The sequence below is a fragment of the Thalassophryne amazonica genome, chromosome 2, assembly GCF_902500255.1.
Source record: "Thalassophryne amazonica chromosome 2, fThaAma1.1, whole genome shotgun sequence".
NCBI lineage: Eukaryota > Metazoa > Chordata > Actinopteri > Batrachoidiformes > Batrachoididae > Thalassophryne > Thalassophryne amazonica.
Window position 1 is genome coordinate 74465285 of NC_047104.1, and position 15737 is coordinate 74481021.

At 42.3% G+C, this 15737-nt stretch overlaps 1 protein-coding gene across 1 annotated transcript in view; it reads right to left on the reverse strand.

Annotated features, from left to right (window-relative positions):
• The window catches only part of ush2a (Usher syndrome 2A (autosomal recessive, mild)), a 1147097-nt gene that overhangs the window by 461491 nt on the left and 669869 nt on the right, over window positions 1-15737 (reverse strand). Inside the window, 1 exon segment of the mRNA XM_034188044.1 lies at window positions 14235-14377. Within this exon segment, the coding sequence (XP_034043935.1) occupies window positions 14235-14377 (143 nt within the window).

The following is a 15737-nucleotide window of genomic DNA, read 5'->3' on the forward strand; positions in this document are numbered from 1 at the left end:
GCTGGGTCCTTTCAAACGCTGGGTCGGTGCTCCGACCGCGTCCGAAACATAACAAAGAATGTCATTTTTAGGTAGTCTTAGGGACTTTTGAGTGACAATAGGGTGGTCTGACCAGTTCTGAGACCAAGGTCAGTTTGGTCTTGGGTGGTCTGACTGTTTTAGACAAATGGGGAAAAAATGTGTGAATTTAACACATTTACTTTGTATATACATGAAACTCAGCCACTGGGATGCACAAGTCAGTGCATTCCAGATAATAATACACTTGATTTTTATCAAGTTAAAATGGTGTTTCCATACTGGTTTATCTGGGTGGTTGGGACTTTTTTCCCCTTACCTTCCAAAACAGGGCTTGACTGCAACAACTTCAAGAAGCACTGTGTCTCATCCTCAATGCTAATGGGGTCCTGCTAATGTGAGTCAAAGCTAATGACCTCAGTCAGGTGTGTTCAGCCAATGGAGCGCTGATAGATACTAGGATTGTTTAATTACATGTGGAGAGATCATTTTCTATCTGCGCAGGATGGACAGTCTCCAGAATCAGGGTTCCAGAACCCACTGTAGAAAAACAAATTGTAAACCCCCACACCAGTATCCCACACACAAAGAATTGTGGTATATACTTTGACAGAAATACCTGTCAATCACTAATTAAATTAATGAATGAAACAATGACTTGACATTATACATTGTACTAAAATGAAAATTCAGCCGGCTCTTCTCATTCAATAAAAGTAATCATTTTATTAATAACTAAATTTGTCAGACCAGGTGGGTGCCGGGCACCCGAAGCAGCTGGACCCGCAATGCAGATTCCCAGATCAGGTTTACGTGTAAAAGAAGTAGTCATCTTTATTTCTGGGTGAGGTTCGGTACACCGGTGATCAGTCAGCGGAGCGGAGGTACAAACAGGGTCAGGCAAAAACGCAGTCATATTCAGGCAGGGTTCGGAGGCACAAGCAAACACTGACATCAGGGATGAGGTGATAGGCGTAGTCAAAAACAGAGCAGAGTTCAAAAAACACAGCAAGGCAAAACAGGACTGAAAACAAGAGCTAGGATGTGTACAAATGACAACAAACTGGCAGTGAGCTGTGAGACTGTGAAGGCTTAAATAACTGGTGGTGTAATTAGTGGAACAAGATGCAGGTGCCAGTGAAAGTTCTGGAAGGGGGCGTGACTAATGAACAAAGATTAAGCATGGGCAAGATAATGGGGAAGGGAATGCACAAAGTGGAGTGATGTCAGATACAAAGATGCGTGAGCAGGTGCAAGACCGGGAGTGAATGAAAATGCAAAACAGACAGAAACAAAGTGTGGGAGACAAAGACACGAGGCGGGTGCAGGATGTGAAGTGAAACAGAATAAGCACAAAGCTACAACTGAATACAATATTACTGTGAACAAGAACCAACATGAACATGAGAACTAAACTAAACATGAACTGGCAACACAGACTTGAACAGGAGACATGCAGCAAAATACTAAAACACCATTAAACACCAACTGACTTAAGAAAACAAGGCAGTAAAACAAACCATAAGAAAAAGCAGTGACCAAACGATAACCAAAACAATCCTGACATAACAGTTCAACAAATATTATAATCAAGAGGAACAAGTGATAACTTAAACAATGACTGAAAACTACTAGAACAGAACAAAAGGCCAAAGTAAAAAGTGACAAAGAAAACAAAGTGACAAATCAAAACAGAACAGAGAATAACTGTTAATGACTATGATGAAACTGAGGACAACTATGATGAAAATGAAATAACTAGTGAATCATAACAAAAAGAACAAAGAGGACAAGAAAACATAGAATAACTCATGATGAAAATTACTGATAAATCAAAGCTGAAGCAGACGGAAAACCACAGAAAGGGGAAAAACAAGGGCTCAGTGCCCTGAACTGGCCAAATCCCTGACAAACTTAAACTAACCTGAACCTTACTGGCAGTAGAACACAGCAGCACAGCATAGCAACAGATTTTCAAACAAATCCTATTTCTGAGTGCCACACCTTTTATGTTGATCAGACAATGTGGACTGGCTGTAATGAACACTGTTTGATTATGAGCATGTGTTGGTCCACGTGTGCATGTGTGTGTTTGCTAGAGAGAATTTAAATCTGCATAACAACGAGAAAAGTACAGGCCCATAATTTAATACTTCCGAAATGTCTGTGAATATGTGTTCAAGTAGGCGTGCACGTACGTCAATGTGTGTAACAACATTCCTGTTCTTGTGTGTCTGTACAAGTGCATATATCTAACGTATGCAAATCTGGGCTCCTTAATGGTAATGTATGTGATAATAGCACAGTACTAATTAATTTATAACTTTGCAGTGAGGAGGCTGTTCCGGTAGCTAATATGATTCTATTACCACAATTAGCCCACAATGACACTGGCTAGGTCACTCACAATGCAGACACACCTTAACGTATGCAAATCGCACTGTCAGTGTGTTTTGTTCTGTCTCACTTGTTCCAGTGTTTCCTGGAACTCAGCCTTGTAACCACCTCCCTCTTTAATATGTTTGGTCTCTGTTTCCCATTATGAAATCAAAACAATTCTAAAAACCAGCATTCGCAGAAAAATATAACAAAACCATCTTTTAATGAATTATATTCTTCCTTTACTTTCAGCAACAATGCACTGTGCACAGGAGCTCTGCTCTTTTCCATTCTGCTACATCCATGTGCTGCATAAAATGCAGAGATCTACTGCAGATCGTAACACATCATCAGCAGTGGTGGGCAGTATACAGCTTTAACCAGTACACAAGTTCAAAATTTCAGTTTGGTTCACAGTTTATTCATATCATCACACCTGGTCAGAGGGGCAAAGTCCCTCTCTTCTTAAAGGCCTGCACTCGCTTGCTGCTGTGTCCCAGAGTCTGTCCAGTGAAAAAAAATACAACTTTCTTTTGTAATCAAATGACACAGATGCTGTTTGGCACACAGTTGTGCACCACTGCTTAACAGCAACTCATCTCTACTGCACAACAAGTTTGAATAAGAACAAAAAAAAAAAAAAGAAGAAAATCAAGGTGTTTGATGGTTACATCAAACAACATACAATGCAGATGAATTTCAGCACACAGAAATGTATGCTTCTTCTGGGCATCTTCTTTGTTAGTGGTGCAGCTTAGCTAAAATTTCCATAAAAATTGTACAATTGAACAATTGTTTTGCTATGCTGCCCCACTATATCCTATTTTCAGGAACTGTATGTGGTACTGCCCCCAGTGGGAGTATAGTGAAGCCACTTGAATGGTTTATTTTTTATTATTATCAATATTTTTTTTTTCAATAAATAAAATCCCCCAACATGTCAGTATACTGCCAGATGTTTGAAATATGGTGATCATGATTTCTGGCTGTGGCAGGGTGGTGGCCAAGTAGTTAATTGCACTTGTTTCCAGTGTGGAAGGTTCCGTTTCAAGGCCACCTCCCACCATTCTCCATGTAATGTGGAGTTGTATCAGGAAGGAAACCCCAGAATGGCATCTTTGATTATTTAATAGCAGTGGTGGGCACAGCCAACCAAAAATTTAGCTTCGATAACAGATAATCAGCTAACTGAAAAGTTATCTTTTATGAAACTAAACCAATAAACCATCAAAATTATCGGAAGCTACACCTAACCGATAACTTTCAGTATTACCTGGTATTCTGGTGCTCCCTGTTTTGTCTGTTTTTGTGTGTAAATCGTGTTCATCGTGCTCCTACTCCTGCGAGGAGCTTCTAAACATCAGATCATCAACACCCACGGACATTACGCCAGTTCTTTTAGTGCCTGCAGCTGAACTGGTTCACTTTTTGGCCAAAAGAGTGAGACGCCGGCAGAGAGGAAAACAAGGTGGAGCTCTCGTGCGCCTCAGACAAAGGGGCACGCGCACGCCCCTACCTGGGATATTTCTCTCCAACGTCCGCTCACTCGGCAACAAGATGGATGAGCTGGCACTGCTGATGAAGAAGAATAGAGATTTCTTCTCATCTTGTGTACTGTGCTTCACGGAGACGTGGTTAAATGCACAGACACCGGACTGCGCGCTTCAACTAGAGGGATTCCAACTTCTCCGCGCAGACAGAGACCGAGCACTCTCCGGTGGAAAAACAAGAGGTGGAGGACTCTGTTTCTATATCAACAAACGCCTGGTGCTCTGATGTGACTGTGATCTCTCAACACTGCTGTCCCTCTCTGGAATATCTCCTCATAAACTGTAGACCATTCTACTCTCCACGTGAGTTTATCTCCTTCATACTTTGCTCCGTGTATATTCCACCGAGCGCGGACGTACACGAGGCCGAGCGCGCGCTCGCGGTTCAGATTATGAGTGTGGAAAGAGACTTTCCGGACTCCCTTGTTATAATTCTCTGCGATTTTAACAAAGGGAATCTCAGTCAGGAATGACCAAAATACAGTTTGTTAAATGCCCGACCAGAGAAGGGAGCACGTTAGATCATTGTTACACGACAGTGAGTGGTGCCTACCGCGCGGTGGCCCGTGCAGCTTTGGGACTTCAGACCACGTGATGGTCCACTTGATCCCCATGTACAGACAGAGAATAAAACTCTCTAAACCTGTTGTGAGGACATCTAAAGTGTGGAGCAATGAAGCTGTAGAGGAGCTACGCGCATGCTTGGGCGCTACGGACTGGGATATGTTTGAGGCTTCAACAGACAGTCTAGATGACTACACGGACACTGTGACGTCATATATTCATTTCTGTGAAGACAGCATCATCCCACAGCGCACCAGGGTGAGATATAACAATGACAAGCCCTGGTTCACACCTAAACTCCGGCAGCTCCGTCAGCAGAAAGAGGTGGCTTTCAGAGAAGGAGACAGAGACAGCTATAGAGGTGCAAAGTACAGATTTAGCAAGGAGGTGGGAAAAGCTAAATCTATGTACAGTTCACGTCTGCAGAAAAGGTTCTCTGCCAACGACTTGGACTCTGTGTGGAGGGGGTTGAAAGAGATTACCAACTACAAGCCCAAAGCACCTCGTTCTATTGACGACCTGAAGCTGGCCAACGACCTGAACATCTTCTATTCACGTTTTGAAGACATGGACTCACACCTCCCCACCCCCCACACAACTGGATATTCAAACACTCTGGACCTCCCCCCTCTCACCGCTGCAAGTGGGAGTCAACCATCAGCTCCCTCATCAAGAAGGCCCAGCAGAGGATGTACTTCCTGCGGCAGCTGAAGAAGGCCAAGCTGCCTGTCCAGCTGATGGTGCAGTTCTACACGGCCATCATCGAGTCCATCCTCTGCTCCTCCATCACGGTGTGGTACGCCGGGGCCACAGCCAGGGACAGACACAGACTGCAGCGCATTGTGGCCTCTGCTGAGAAGGTGATCGGCTGTAGCCTTCCATCTCTCCACGACCTGCATGACTCCAGGACTCTGGGCCGAGCAGGTCGGATCACAGCTGACCCTTCTCACCCTGCACACGGTCTATTCGAACCACTCCCCTCGGGCAGGAGGCTACGGTCCATTCGGACCAGAACCTCCTCCCATAAGGAGCACTTCTATCAGCTAACTGTCATCAGCGTTGGCAAGCTAGTTAGCTTGCTAACGCTTTCGTTTTTATTTTTATTTTATTTTTTAGCACTGTTGTCGTGCTGCTCCACAGCCTGTCTAGTGGATTTTTATTTTATTTTAGCACCGTTGTCGTGCGTTACCTGTGCTGCTCCACAGCCTGTCTAGTGGATTTTTATTTTATTTTAGCACTGTTGTCGTGCGTTACCTGTGCTGCTCCACAGCCTGTCCAGTGGATTTTGATTTTTATTTATTTTTTTAGCACTGTTGTCGTGCGTTACCTGTGCTGCTCCACAGCCTGTCTAGTGGATTTTTATTTTATTTTAGCACCGTGTCGTGCGTTACCTGTGCTGCTCCACAGCCTGTCTAGTGGTTTTTTATTTTATTTTAGCACCGTTGTCGTGCGTTACCTGTGCTGCTCCACAGCCTGTCCAGTGGATTTTGATTTTGATTTTATTTTTTTAGCACTGTTGTCGTGCGTTACCTGTGCTGCTCCACAGCCTGTCTAGTGGATTTTTTTTTAAAATGTTTTATTTTAGCACCGTTGTCGTGCGTTACCTGTGCTGCTCCACAGCCTGTCCAGTGGATTTTGATTTTGATTTTATTTTTTTAGCACTGTTGTCGTGCGTTACCTGTGCTGCTCCACAGCCTGTCTAGTGATTTTTTTTTTTTTTTTTTTTTATTTTAGCACCGTTGTCGTGCGTTACCTGTGCTGCTCCACAGCCTGTCCAGTGGATTTTGATTTTTATTTTATTTTTTAGCACTGTTGTCGTGCGTTACCTGTGCTGCTCCACAGCCTGTCCAGTGGATTTTGATTTTGATTTTATTTTTTTACCACTGTTGTCGTGCGTTACCTGTGCTGCTCCACAGCCTGTCCAGTGGATTTTTATTTTATTTTTACCACTGTTGTCGTGTGTTACCTGTGCTGCTCCACAGCCTGTCCAGTGGATTTTTATTTTATTTTTTACCACTGTTGTCGTGTGTTACCTGTGCTGCTCCACAGCCTGTCCAGTGGATTTTTATTTTATTTTTTACCACTGTTGTCGTGTGTTATCTGTGCTGCTCCACAGCCTGTCTAGTGGATTTTTATTTTATTTTTGCACCGTTGTCGTGCGTTCGCTGTTGCCGTGCGTTGCTTGTGCTGCTTCATGGCCTGTCTGGTGCCTTGACTGGGGCACTCCTTCTGCTGAATCACCTCTAAATTATTTATACATTATTCACTTTGCGTGTTTTTAGGAATCCGCTAGGTTGCGTAGCTACTAGCTCTTAGCCGATTTAGCATGGCGGCTTCTCCTGTCTCTCCCGCACTTTTCTGCTCTGGTTGTGAAATGTTTAGTTGTTCCTCGGCCTCCTTTAGCAGTAATGGTACTTGTAATAAGTGCAGCTTATTCGTAGCTTTGGAGGCCAGGCTGGGCGAATTGGAGACTCGGCTCCGCACCGTGGAAAATTCTACAACTATCCAGGCCCCTGTAGTCGGTGCGGACCAAGGTGGCTTAGCCGCCGTTAGTTCCCCCCTGGCAGATCCTGGGCAGTCGGGAAAGCAGGCTGACTGGGTGACTGTGAGGAGGAAGCGTAGCCCTAAACAGAAGCCCCGTGTACACCGTCAACCCGTTCACATCTCTAACCGTTTTTCCCCACTCGATGATACACTCGCCGAGGATCAAACTCTGGTTATTGGCGACTCTGTTTTGAGAAATGTGAAGTTAGCGACACCAGCAACCATTGTCAATTGTCTTCCGGGGGCCAGAGCAGGCGACATTGAAGGAAATTTGAAATTGCTGGCTAAGGCTAAGCGTAAATTTGGTAAGATTGTAATTCACGTCGGCAGTAATGACACTCGGTTACGCCAATCGGAGGTCACTAAAATTAACATTAAATCGGTGTGTAACTTTGCAAAAACAATGTCGGACTCTGTTGTCTTCTCTGGGCCCCTCCCCAATCAGACCGGGAGTGACATGTTTAGCCGCATGTTCTCCTTGAATTGCTGGCTGTCTGAGTGGTGTCCAAAAAATGAGGTGGGCTTCATAGATAATTGGCAAAGCTTCTGGGGAAAACCTGGTCTGTTAGGAGAGACGGCATCCATCCCACTTTAGATGGAGCAGCTCTCATTTCTAGAAATCTGGCCAATTTTCTTGGATCCTCTAAACTGTGACTGTCTAGCGTTGGGACCAGGAGGCAGAGCTGTGGTCTTATACACCTCTCTCCAGCTTCTCTCCCCCTGCCATCCCCTCATTACCCCATCCCCGTAGAGACGGTGCCTGCTCCCAGACCACCAATAACCAGCAAAAATCTATTTAAGCAAAAAAATTAAAAAAGAAAAAATAATATAGCACCTTCAACTGCACCACAGACTAAAACAGTTAAATGTGGTCTATTAAACATTAGGTCTCTCTCTTCTAAGTCCCTGTTGGTAAATGATATAATAACTGATCAACGTATAGATTATTCTGCCTAACAGAAACCTGGTTACAGCAGGATGAATATGTTAGTTTAAATGAGTCAACACCCCCGAGTCACACTAACTGTCAGAATGCTCGTAGTACGGGCCGGGGCGGAGGATTAGCAGCAATCTTCCATTCCAGCTTATTAATTAATCAAAAACCTAGACAGAGCTTTAATTCATTTGAAAGCTTGTCTCTTAGTCTTTTCCATCCAAATTGGAAGTCCCAAAAAACAGTTTTATTTGTTATTATCTATCGTCCACCTGGTCGTTACTGTGAGTTTCACTGTGAATTTTCAGACCTTTTGTCTGACTTAGTGCTTAGCTCAGATAAGATACTTATAGTGGGCGATTTTAACATCCACACAGATGCTGAGAATGACAGCCTCAACACTGCATTTAATCTATTATTAGACTCTATTGGCTTTGCTCCAAAAGTAAATGAGTCCACCCACCACTTTAATCATATCTTAGATCTTGTTTTGACTTATGGTATGGAAATAGAAGACTTAACAGTATTCCCTGAAAACTCCCTTCTGTCTGATCATTTTTTAATAACATTTACATTTACCCTGATGGACTACCCTGCAGTGGGGAATAAGTTTCATTACACTAGAAGTCTTTCAGAAAGCGCTGTAACTAGGTTTAAGGATATGATTCCTTCTTTATGTTCTCTAATGTCATATACCAACACAGAGCAGAGTAGCTACCTAAACTCTGTAAGGGAGTTAGAGTATCTCGTCAATAGTTTTACATCCTCATTGAAGACAACTTTGGATGCTGTAGCTCCTCTGAAAAGAGAGCTTTAAATCAGAAGTGTCTGACTCCGTGGTATAACTCACAAACTCGTAGCTTAAAGCAGATAACCCGTAAGTTGGAGAGGAAATGGCGTCTCACTAATTTAGAAGATCTTCACTTAGCCTGGAAAAAGAGTTTGTTGCTCTATAAAAAAGCCCTCCGTAAAGCTAGGACATCTTTCTACTCATCACTAATTGAAGAAAATAAGAACAACCCCAGGTTTCTTTTCAGCACTGTAGCCAGGCTGACAAAGAGTCAGAGCTCTATTGAGCTGAGTATTCCTTTAACTTTAACTAGTAATGACTTCATGACTTTCTTTGCTAACAAAATTTTGACTATTAGAGAAAAAATTACTCATAATCATCCCAAAGATGTATCGTTATCTTTGGCTGCTTTCAGTGATGCCGGTATTTGGTTAGACTCTTTCTCTCCGATTGTTCTGTCTGAGTTATTTCATTAGTTACTTCATCCAAACCATCAACATGTTTATTAGACCCCATTCCTGCCAGGCTGCTCAAGGAAGTCCTACCATTATTTAATGCTTCAATCTTAAATATGATCAACTTATCTTTGTTAGTTGGCTATGTACCACAGGCTTTTAAGGTGGCAGTAATTAAACCATTACTTAAAAAGCCATCACTTGACCCAGCTATCTTAGCTAATTATAGGCCAATCTCCAACCTTCCTTTTCTCTCAAAGATTCTTCAGAGGGTAGTTGTAAAACAGCTAACTGATCACCTGCAGAGGAATGGTCTATTTGAAGAGGTTCAGTCAGGTTTTAGAATTCATCATAGTACAGAAACAGCATTAGTGAAGGTTACAAATGATCTTCTTATGGCTTCGGACAGTGGACTTATCTCTGTGCTTGTTCTGTTGGACCTCAGTGCTGCTTTTGATACTGTTGACCATAACATTTTATTACAGAGATTAGAGCATGTCATAGGTATTAAGGGCACTGCGCTGCGGTGGTTTGAATCATATTTGTCTAATAGATTACAGTTTGTTCATGTAAATGGGGAATCTTCTTCACGGACTAAAGTTAATTATGGAGTTCCACAAGGTTCTGTGCTAGGACCAATTTTATTCACTTTATACATGCTTCCCTTAGGCAGTATTATTAGACGGTATTGCTTAAATTTTCATTGTTACGCAGATGATACCCAGCTTTATCTATCCATGAAACCAGAGGACACACACCAATTAGCTAAACTGCAGGATTGTCTTACAGACATAAAGACATGGATGACCTCTAATTTCCTGCTTTTAAAACTCAGATAAAACTGAAGTTATTGTACTTGGCCCCACAAATCTTAGAAGCATGGTCTCTAACCAGATCTTTACTCTGGATGGCATTTCCCTGACCTCTAGTAATACTGTGAGAAATCTTGGAGTCATTTTTGATCAGGATATGTCATTCAAAGCGCATATTAAACAAATATGTAGGACTGCCTTTTTGCATTTACGCAATATCTCTAAAATCAGAAAGGTCTTGTCTCAGAGTGATGCTGAAAAACTAATTCATGCATTTATTTCCTCTAGGCTGGACTATTGTAATTCATTATTATCAGGTTGTCCTAAAAGTTCCCTAAAAAGCCTTCAGTTAATTCAAAATGCTGCAGCTAGAGTACTGACGGGGACTAGCAGGAGAGAGCATATCTCACCCGTGTTGGCCTCTCTTCATTGGCTTCCTGTTAATTCTAGAATAGAATTTAAAATTCTTCTTCTTACTTATAAGGTTTTGAATAATCAGGTCCCATCTTATCTTAAGGACCTCGTAGTACCATATTACCCCATTAGAGCGCTTTGCTCTCAGACTGCAGGCTTACTTGTAGTTCCTAGGGTTTGTAAGAGTAGAATGGGAGGCAGAGCCTTCAGCTTTCAGGCTCCTCTCCTGTGGAACCAGCTCCCAATTCAGATCAGGGAGACAGATACCCTCTCTACTTTTAAGATTAGGCTTAAAACTTTCCTTTTCGCTAAGGCTTATAGTTAGGGCTGGATCAGGTGACCCTGGACTATCCCTTGGTTATGCTGCTTTAGACGTAGACTGTGGGGGGTTCCCATGATGCACTGTTTCTTTCTCTTTTTGCTCTGTATGCATCACTCCGCATTTAATCATTAGTGATCGATCTCTGCCCCCTTCCACAGCATGTCTTTTTCCTGGTTCTTTTCCTCAGCCCCAACCAGTCTCAGCAGAAGACTGCCCCTCCCTGAGCCTGGTTCTGCTGGAGGTTTCTTCCTGTTAAAAGGGAGTTTTTCCTTCCCACTGTAGCCAAGTGCTTGCTCACAGGGGGTCGTTTTGACCGTTGGGGTTTTTCATAATTATTGTATGGCCTTGCCTTACAATATAAAGCGCCTTGGGGCAACTGTTTGTTGTGATTTGGCGCTATATAAAAAAAAAAGTTGAAGTTGAAGTTGAAGAACAGTTTCTTCCCCTCTGCCGTTAGACTCATGAACACCTCATAACTCAGTCTCCTTAACCTTAACTCTGTCACTTTATCATTTTATCATGGGTCACTTTAGACAAATGTACTTTGGTTTTTAATTGCACTCCTCCCACTGCACTGTTTTTCTGTTTTTCTGTTGCACACAGCCTTTCATATTTCATCTTATATTTTATCTTATTTTAGCACATATTTTATATTTTATCTTAGCATTTTATATTGCTTTCTGCTTAATGTCGCACCATTATATCAAAGCAAATTCCTAGTCTGTGAATCCTGTTCATTGGCAATGGCAATAAACTTCTTCTGATTCTGATTCTGATTCTCTCCGGTACACTTGCAACTAACAAGCTGATTTTCAGTTTTAACACCACGATCACTGAGTCAGCATTTTGGGCAGGGCGCTCAAAGTTTAGTACATAGTTTGCAGGTTTTGTTCTCTCTCTCTCTCTCTCTCTCTCTCTCTCTCTCTCTCTCTCTCTCTCTCTCCCTTTTGGCCTTTTATTGTGGACAGTCTAAGGCACACCTGTGCACTAATCATGGTGTCTAATCAGCATCTTGATATGGCACACCTGTGAGGTGGGATGGATTATCTCAGCAAAGGAGAAGTGCTCACTATCACAGATTTAGACTGGTTTATGAACAATATTTGAGGGAAATGGTGATATTGTGTATGTGGAAAAAGTTTTAGATCTTTGAGTTCATCTCATGCAAAATGGGAGCAAAACCAAAAGTGTTGCGTTTATATTTTTGTTGAGTGTGTGTAAAAACCAACACGTTAATGTGAGGTGTGTGTTGGTGTTTACATATAAATGTGCTTTTGTGAAATATGCCATTTTTTAAATTTCTAAAAAAAAAAAAAGCATTTGCAAAACAAAGCCAAGTTGTGATTAGACAACCGTCTGATATAATATGTGTCAAAATAAATAGAACACTACCATCTACTGGTGCCCAGATGCTCAGTACTTAGGGCAAATACTGCCATGAACACTACTGGCCAGTAGATGGCAGTAGAGACCCTGAAAACTTGCTAAAACAAATATTCCAAATAAATAATCCGTCCGTGTCTGCTATGTTTAAGATGCATGGAATTTAATAAACGCAAACCGAATTTCAGACATCTTATATATATTACTCTGGAACAAAGAGGACAGTCAGTGTTTGACAAAAGCAAGACGTTAAAGAGCAAACAGGAATTGTTGGAGCTCACAATGTTTCCAACTGAAAATAATGGAGGAGCAACCTGAGCTTCTTCTAGCATTTTCACATAAAACAAACACAATAACAATGTCTATAAACCCAGAGAATATACGTGGTCTGTCCATAAATTAACGGCCCTTTTTATTTTTTTTAAAAACTATATGGATTTCATTCATATGTTTTTACGTCAGACATGCTTGAACCCTCGTGCGCATGCGTGAGTTTTTCCACGCCTGTCGGTGACGTCATTCGCCTCTGAGCACGCCTTATGGAAGGAGTGGTCCCGCCCCCTCGTCGGATTTTCATTGTCTGGAAATGGCGGAATGAAAATGACTTTTTTTCCATGAGAATTTTTTCAGAAGCTGTTAGAGACTGGCACCTGGAAACCATTCGAAAAATTTATCTGGCTTTCAGTGAAAGTTTTACGGGCTTCACAGAGAATAAGGACTTTAACTACAGCTTTAAGAACCCCTTTAAGGACGGTCAGTGCGCTGCGCTGTGAGCTGCGACGATGCGGCACAAACCACTGGATCATTTCTAAGCTGATGGCTCTGTGGATACGAGACCATCATGTGCTCTTTCTCTGGTTATCACAAGACCTGGACATCAGCCATTTTCCGGCAGATTTCACTTTTAACAAGAGATTTTGTCATGGAAAGCCGCGTGGAGGCTTCGCGCGTCACGACTGATTCGCTGATGAAGCGAGACAAAGGAACAAATCCGTTTCAGAGTGTTAGAGAACAAGTTGGGACATGTCTATCTCGGCTTTCAGTGCTTACCAGTCGAGTGAGTATAAAATAACTTGTGGAGAGCTGGACATGTCCCAACTTGTCCTCTAACACTCAAGCATGTCTGACGTAAAAACATATGAATGAAATCCATATAGTTTTTGAAAAAAATAAAAAGGTACGATACTTTATGGACAGACCTCGTATTCACGAGAGTTTTAGGCACAATATACAAAGGGTTTAATGCTGTTGTCCGTATGGAGCCTGATCAGAGCGTCTTAAATGCATTTCTCCTGTTGTGACTGTACTGAGATTACCCATAAAGCACTGGGCACAGCATGTCCACTCTAAAACCTTCAAAATTAGTGCATTACTTTAAAACTAAAACATATATCTGATATTTTTACTTTATAAAACTTCAGACATGCCGTTAATGTAAATAACTTGTCCGAAATTAGTTTGATTAAAATTTTAACCATAAGTTAAAACTGTATACCTCTGGATGACTTAGGTGACATTGTCAAACTAGTATGGGGTCAAAAGAAATCCCTCTCTCTCTCTCTCTCTCTCTCTCTCTCTCTCTCTCTCTCTCTCTCTCTCTCTCTCTCTCTCTCTCTCTCTCTCTCTCTCTCTCTTCTGTGAGCAGTTCTCCTTTCTCTGCAGAGGATAGAGCAGTTTCGTCTAAAACTAGCTCTTCTCTGTTTGCAGAGGATAAAACTGCCCATCTACTACACTCAAATCTTTGATGTCAGACTTTACAAATGTTAGCGGCCTAAAAATTATCGGACCAGAATTAATCATAAGATAATTAGTCCGCTGATGGTTTCTGATAATGAAAACATTAGCTTTGATAATTAGCAGATGAGCGGAACTATACCCACCACTGTCTAATAGTTTGTGGATTACATGTTATGCTCTCTAAATGCACCTGAAGTGTACATTTCTTTTTCATTTCTTTGTTCTCGTCTCTTTGCCCCTTTCAGATGTTCTGTGTTAAAATAACAGTGCATATAAGAAGTATGTTTAGGTGCATTTATCTGTCTGTACGAACTATGTGCAATTGTACTTACTGTCCTCTGCAGTGCACAGGCTGGTCCAAGGGCTGGCTGCCTGTCCATGCTTGTGTGAAGCCACAACTCTGAACAGGTAGTGTGTGTATGGAAACAGGCCTTCCAAATTGTAGCAGAATGTGTCTGTTACATTTTCCAAGAGCCTAATAGGATGGACACAAAAATACATGCATAGTAACATAACGAGGACGACTCTATATACATAATGTTTACAATGCATCCAGGAACTATTCGCAGCACTTCACTTTTTCCACATTTTATGTTACAGCCTTATTCCAAAATGGATAAAATTCACTTTTTTCCTCAAAATTCAAGACACAATACCCCATAATGACAATGTGAAAAAAGTGTTGTTTTTTTTGAGAATTTTACAAACTTATTAAAAATTTAAAAAAAAAACTAAGAAATCCCATGAATATAAGTATTCACAGCCTTTGCCATGAACCTCAAAATTGAGCTCAGGTGCATCTTGTTTCCACTGATCATCCTTGAGATGTTTCTACAGCTTATTTGGGGACCACAAGAGGTAAGTTCAGTTGATTGGACATGATTTAGAAAGGCACACACCTGTCAACATATAAGGTCCCAGAGTTGACAGTACATGTCAGAGCACAAACCAAGCATGAAGTCAAAGGAATTGTCTGTAGACCTCTGAGACAGGCTTGTCTTGAGGCACAAATCTGAGGGGCCCCTTCACATATAGTACGAATGTGGTCAAATTGTGCATGAATTGTGCATGAAGAAGGAATCATATGCAATACATGTAACATCGTAGCTGCCTCCAATGCCTCGTACACCTGTTGCTACAACTATTTGCGCACACCAGTGGCTGAAAGACAGAGTGTGCTCTGTGAGAGCCCATCGAACCCTTTCGCGGCAGGTCTCGGACAAATTTCCAGCTGACACACACGAACATCTGACACCGCTCGCTTGGCACTTAGAAAATGTGTGGCCATTTGCATTATTAGCATGACAACAGTCAGCAGACGATCACTTTTGAGCTGGATGTGAAATTTGTCAAAGTGCCCCACGAGTGTGGCTTTGCAAACATACACAGTGACACGTTGGTGTGTGCACTGAACCAACAGGTGGTGTGTCCACCGACAGCAGCAGCTGTAGAGATGTGTGGATCTGGACGTCCCAGCTGGAGAACACGTACTGTGATGCGCGTGTGTCTGCTTGCTGTCCTCACATGGACATACATAAAAACATATATAGCTGTTGCAATGGGCTACAGCAAGCGCGCACACACCGCACACATTGAAAGGCTACCCCAGGTGAAATGGACCATCAGATCACAACACACAGCGGGCGATTTGAATGTCACGTCACCCACATGAGCCTTGTTCCACATGATGCAGTGTTCTGCGGCACGTCGCCCACAAGACATGCGTGTCAGGCTGGACGCGTGCAGGGGTAGCGGGACACGCCGCCAGCAGATGTGGACACGATAAGAGTGCCCTGCTTCTCATTCATGTCATTTCATGACTGTACATCTGTGAC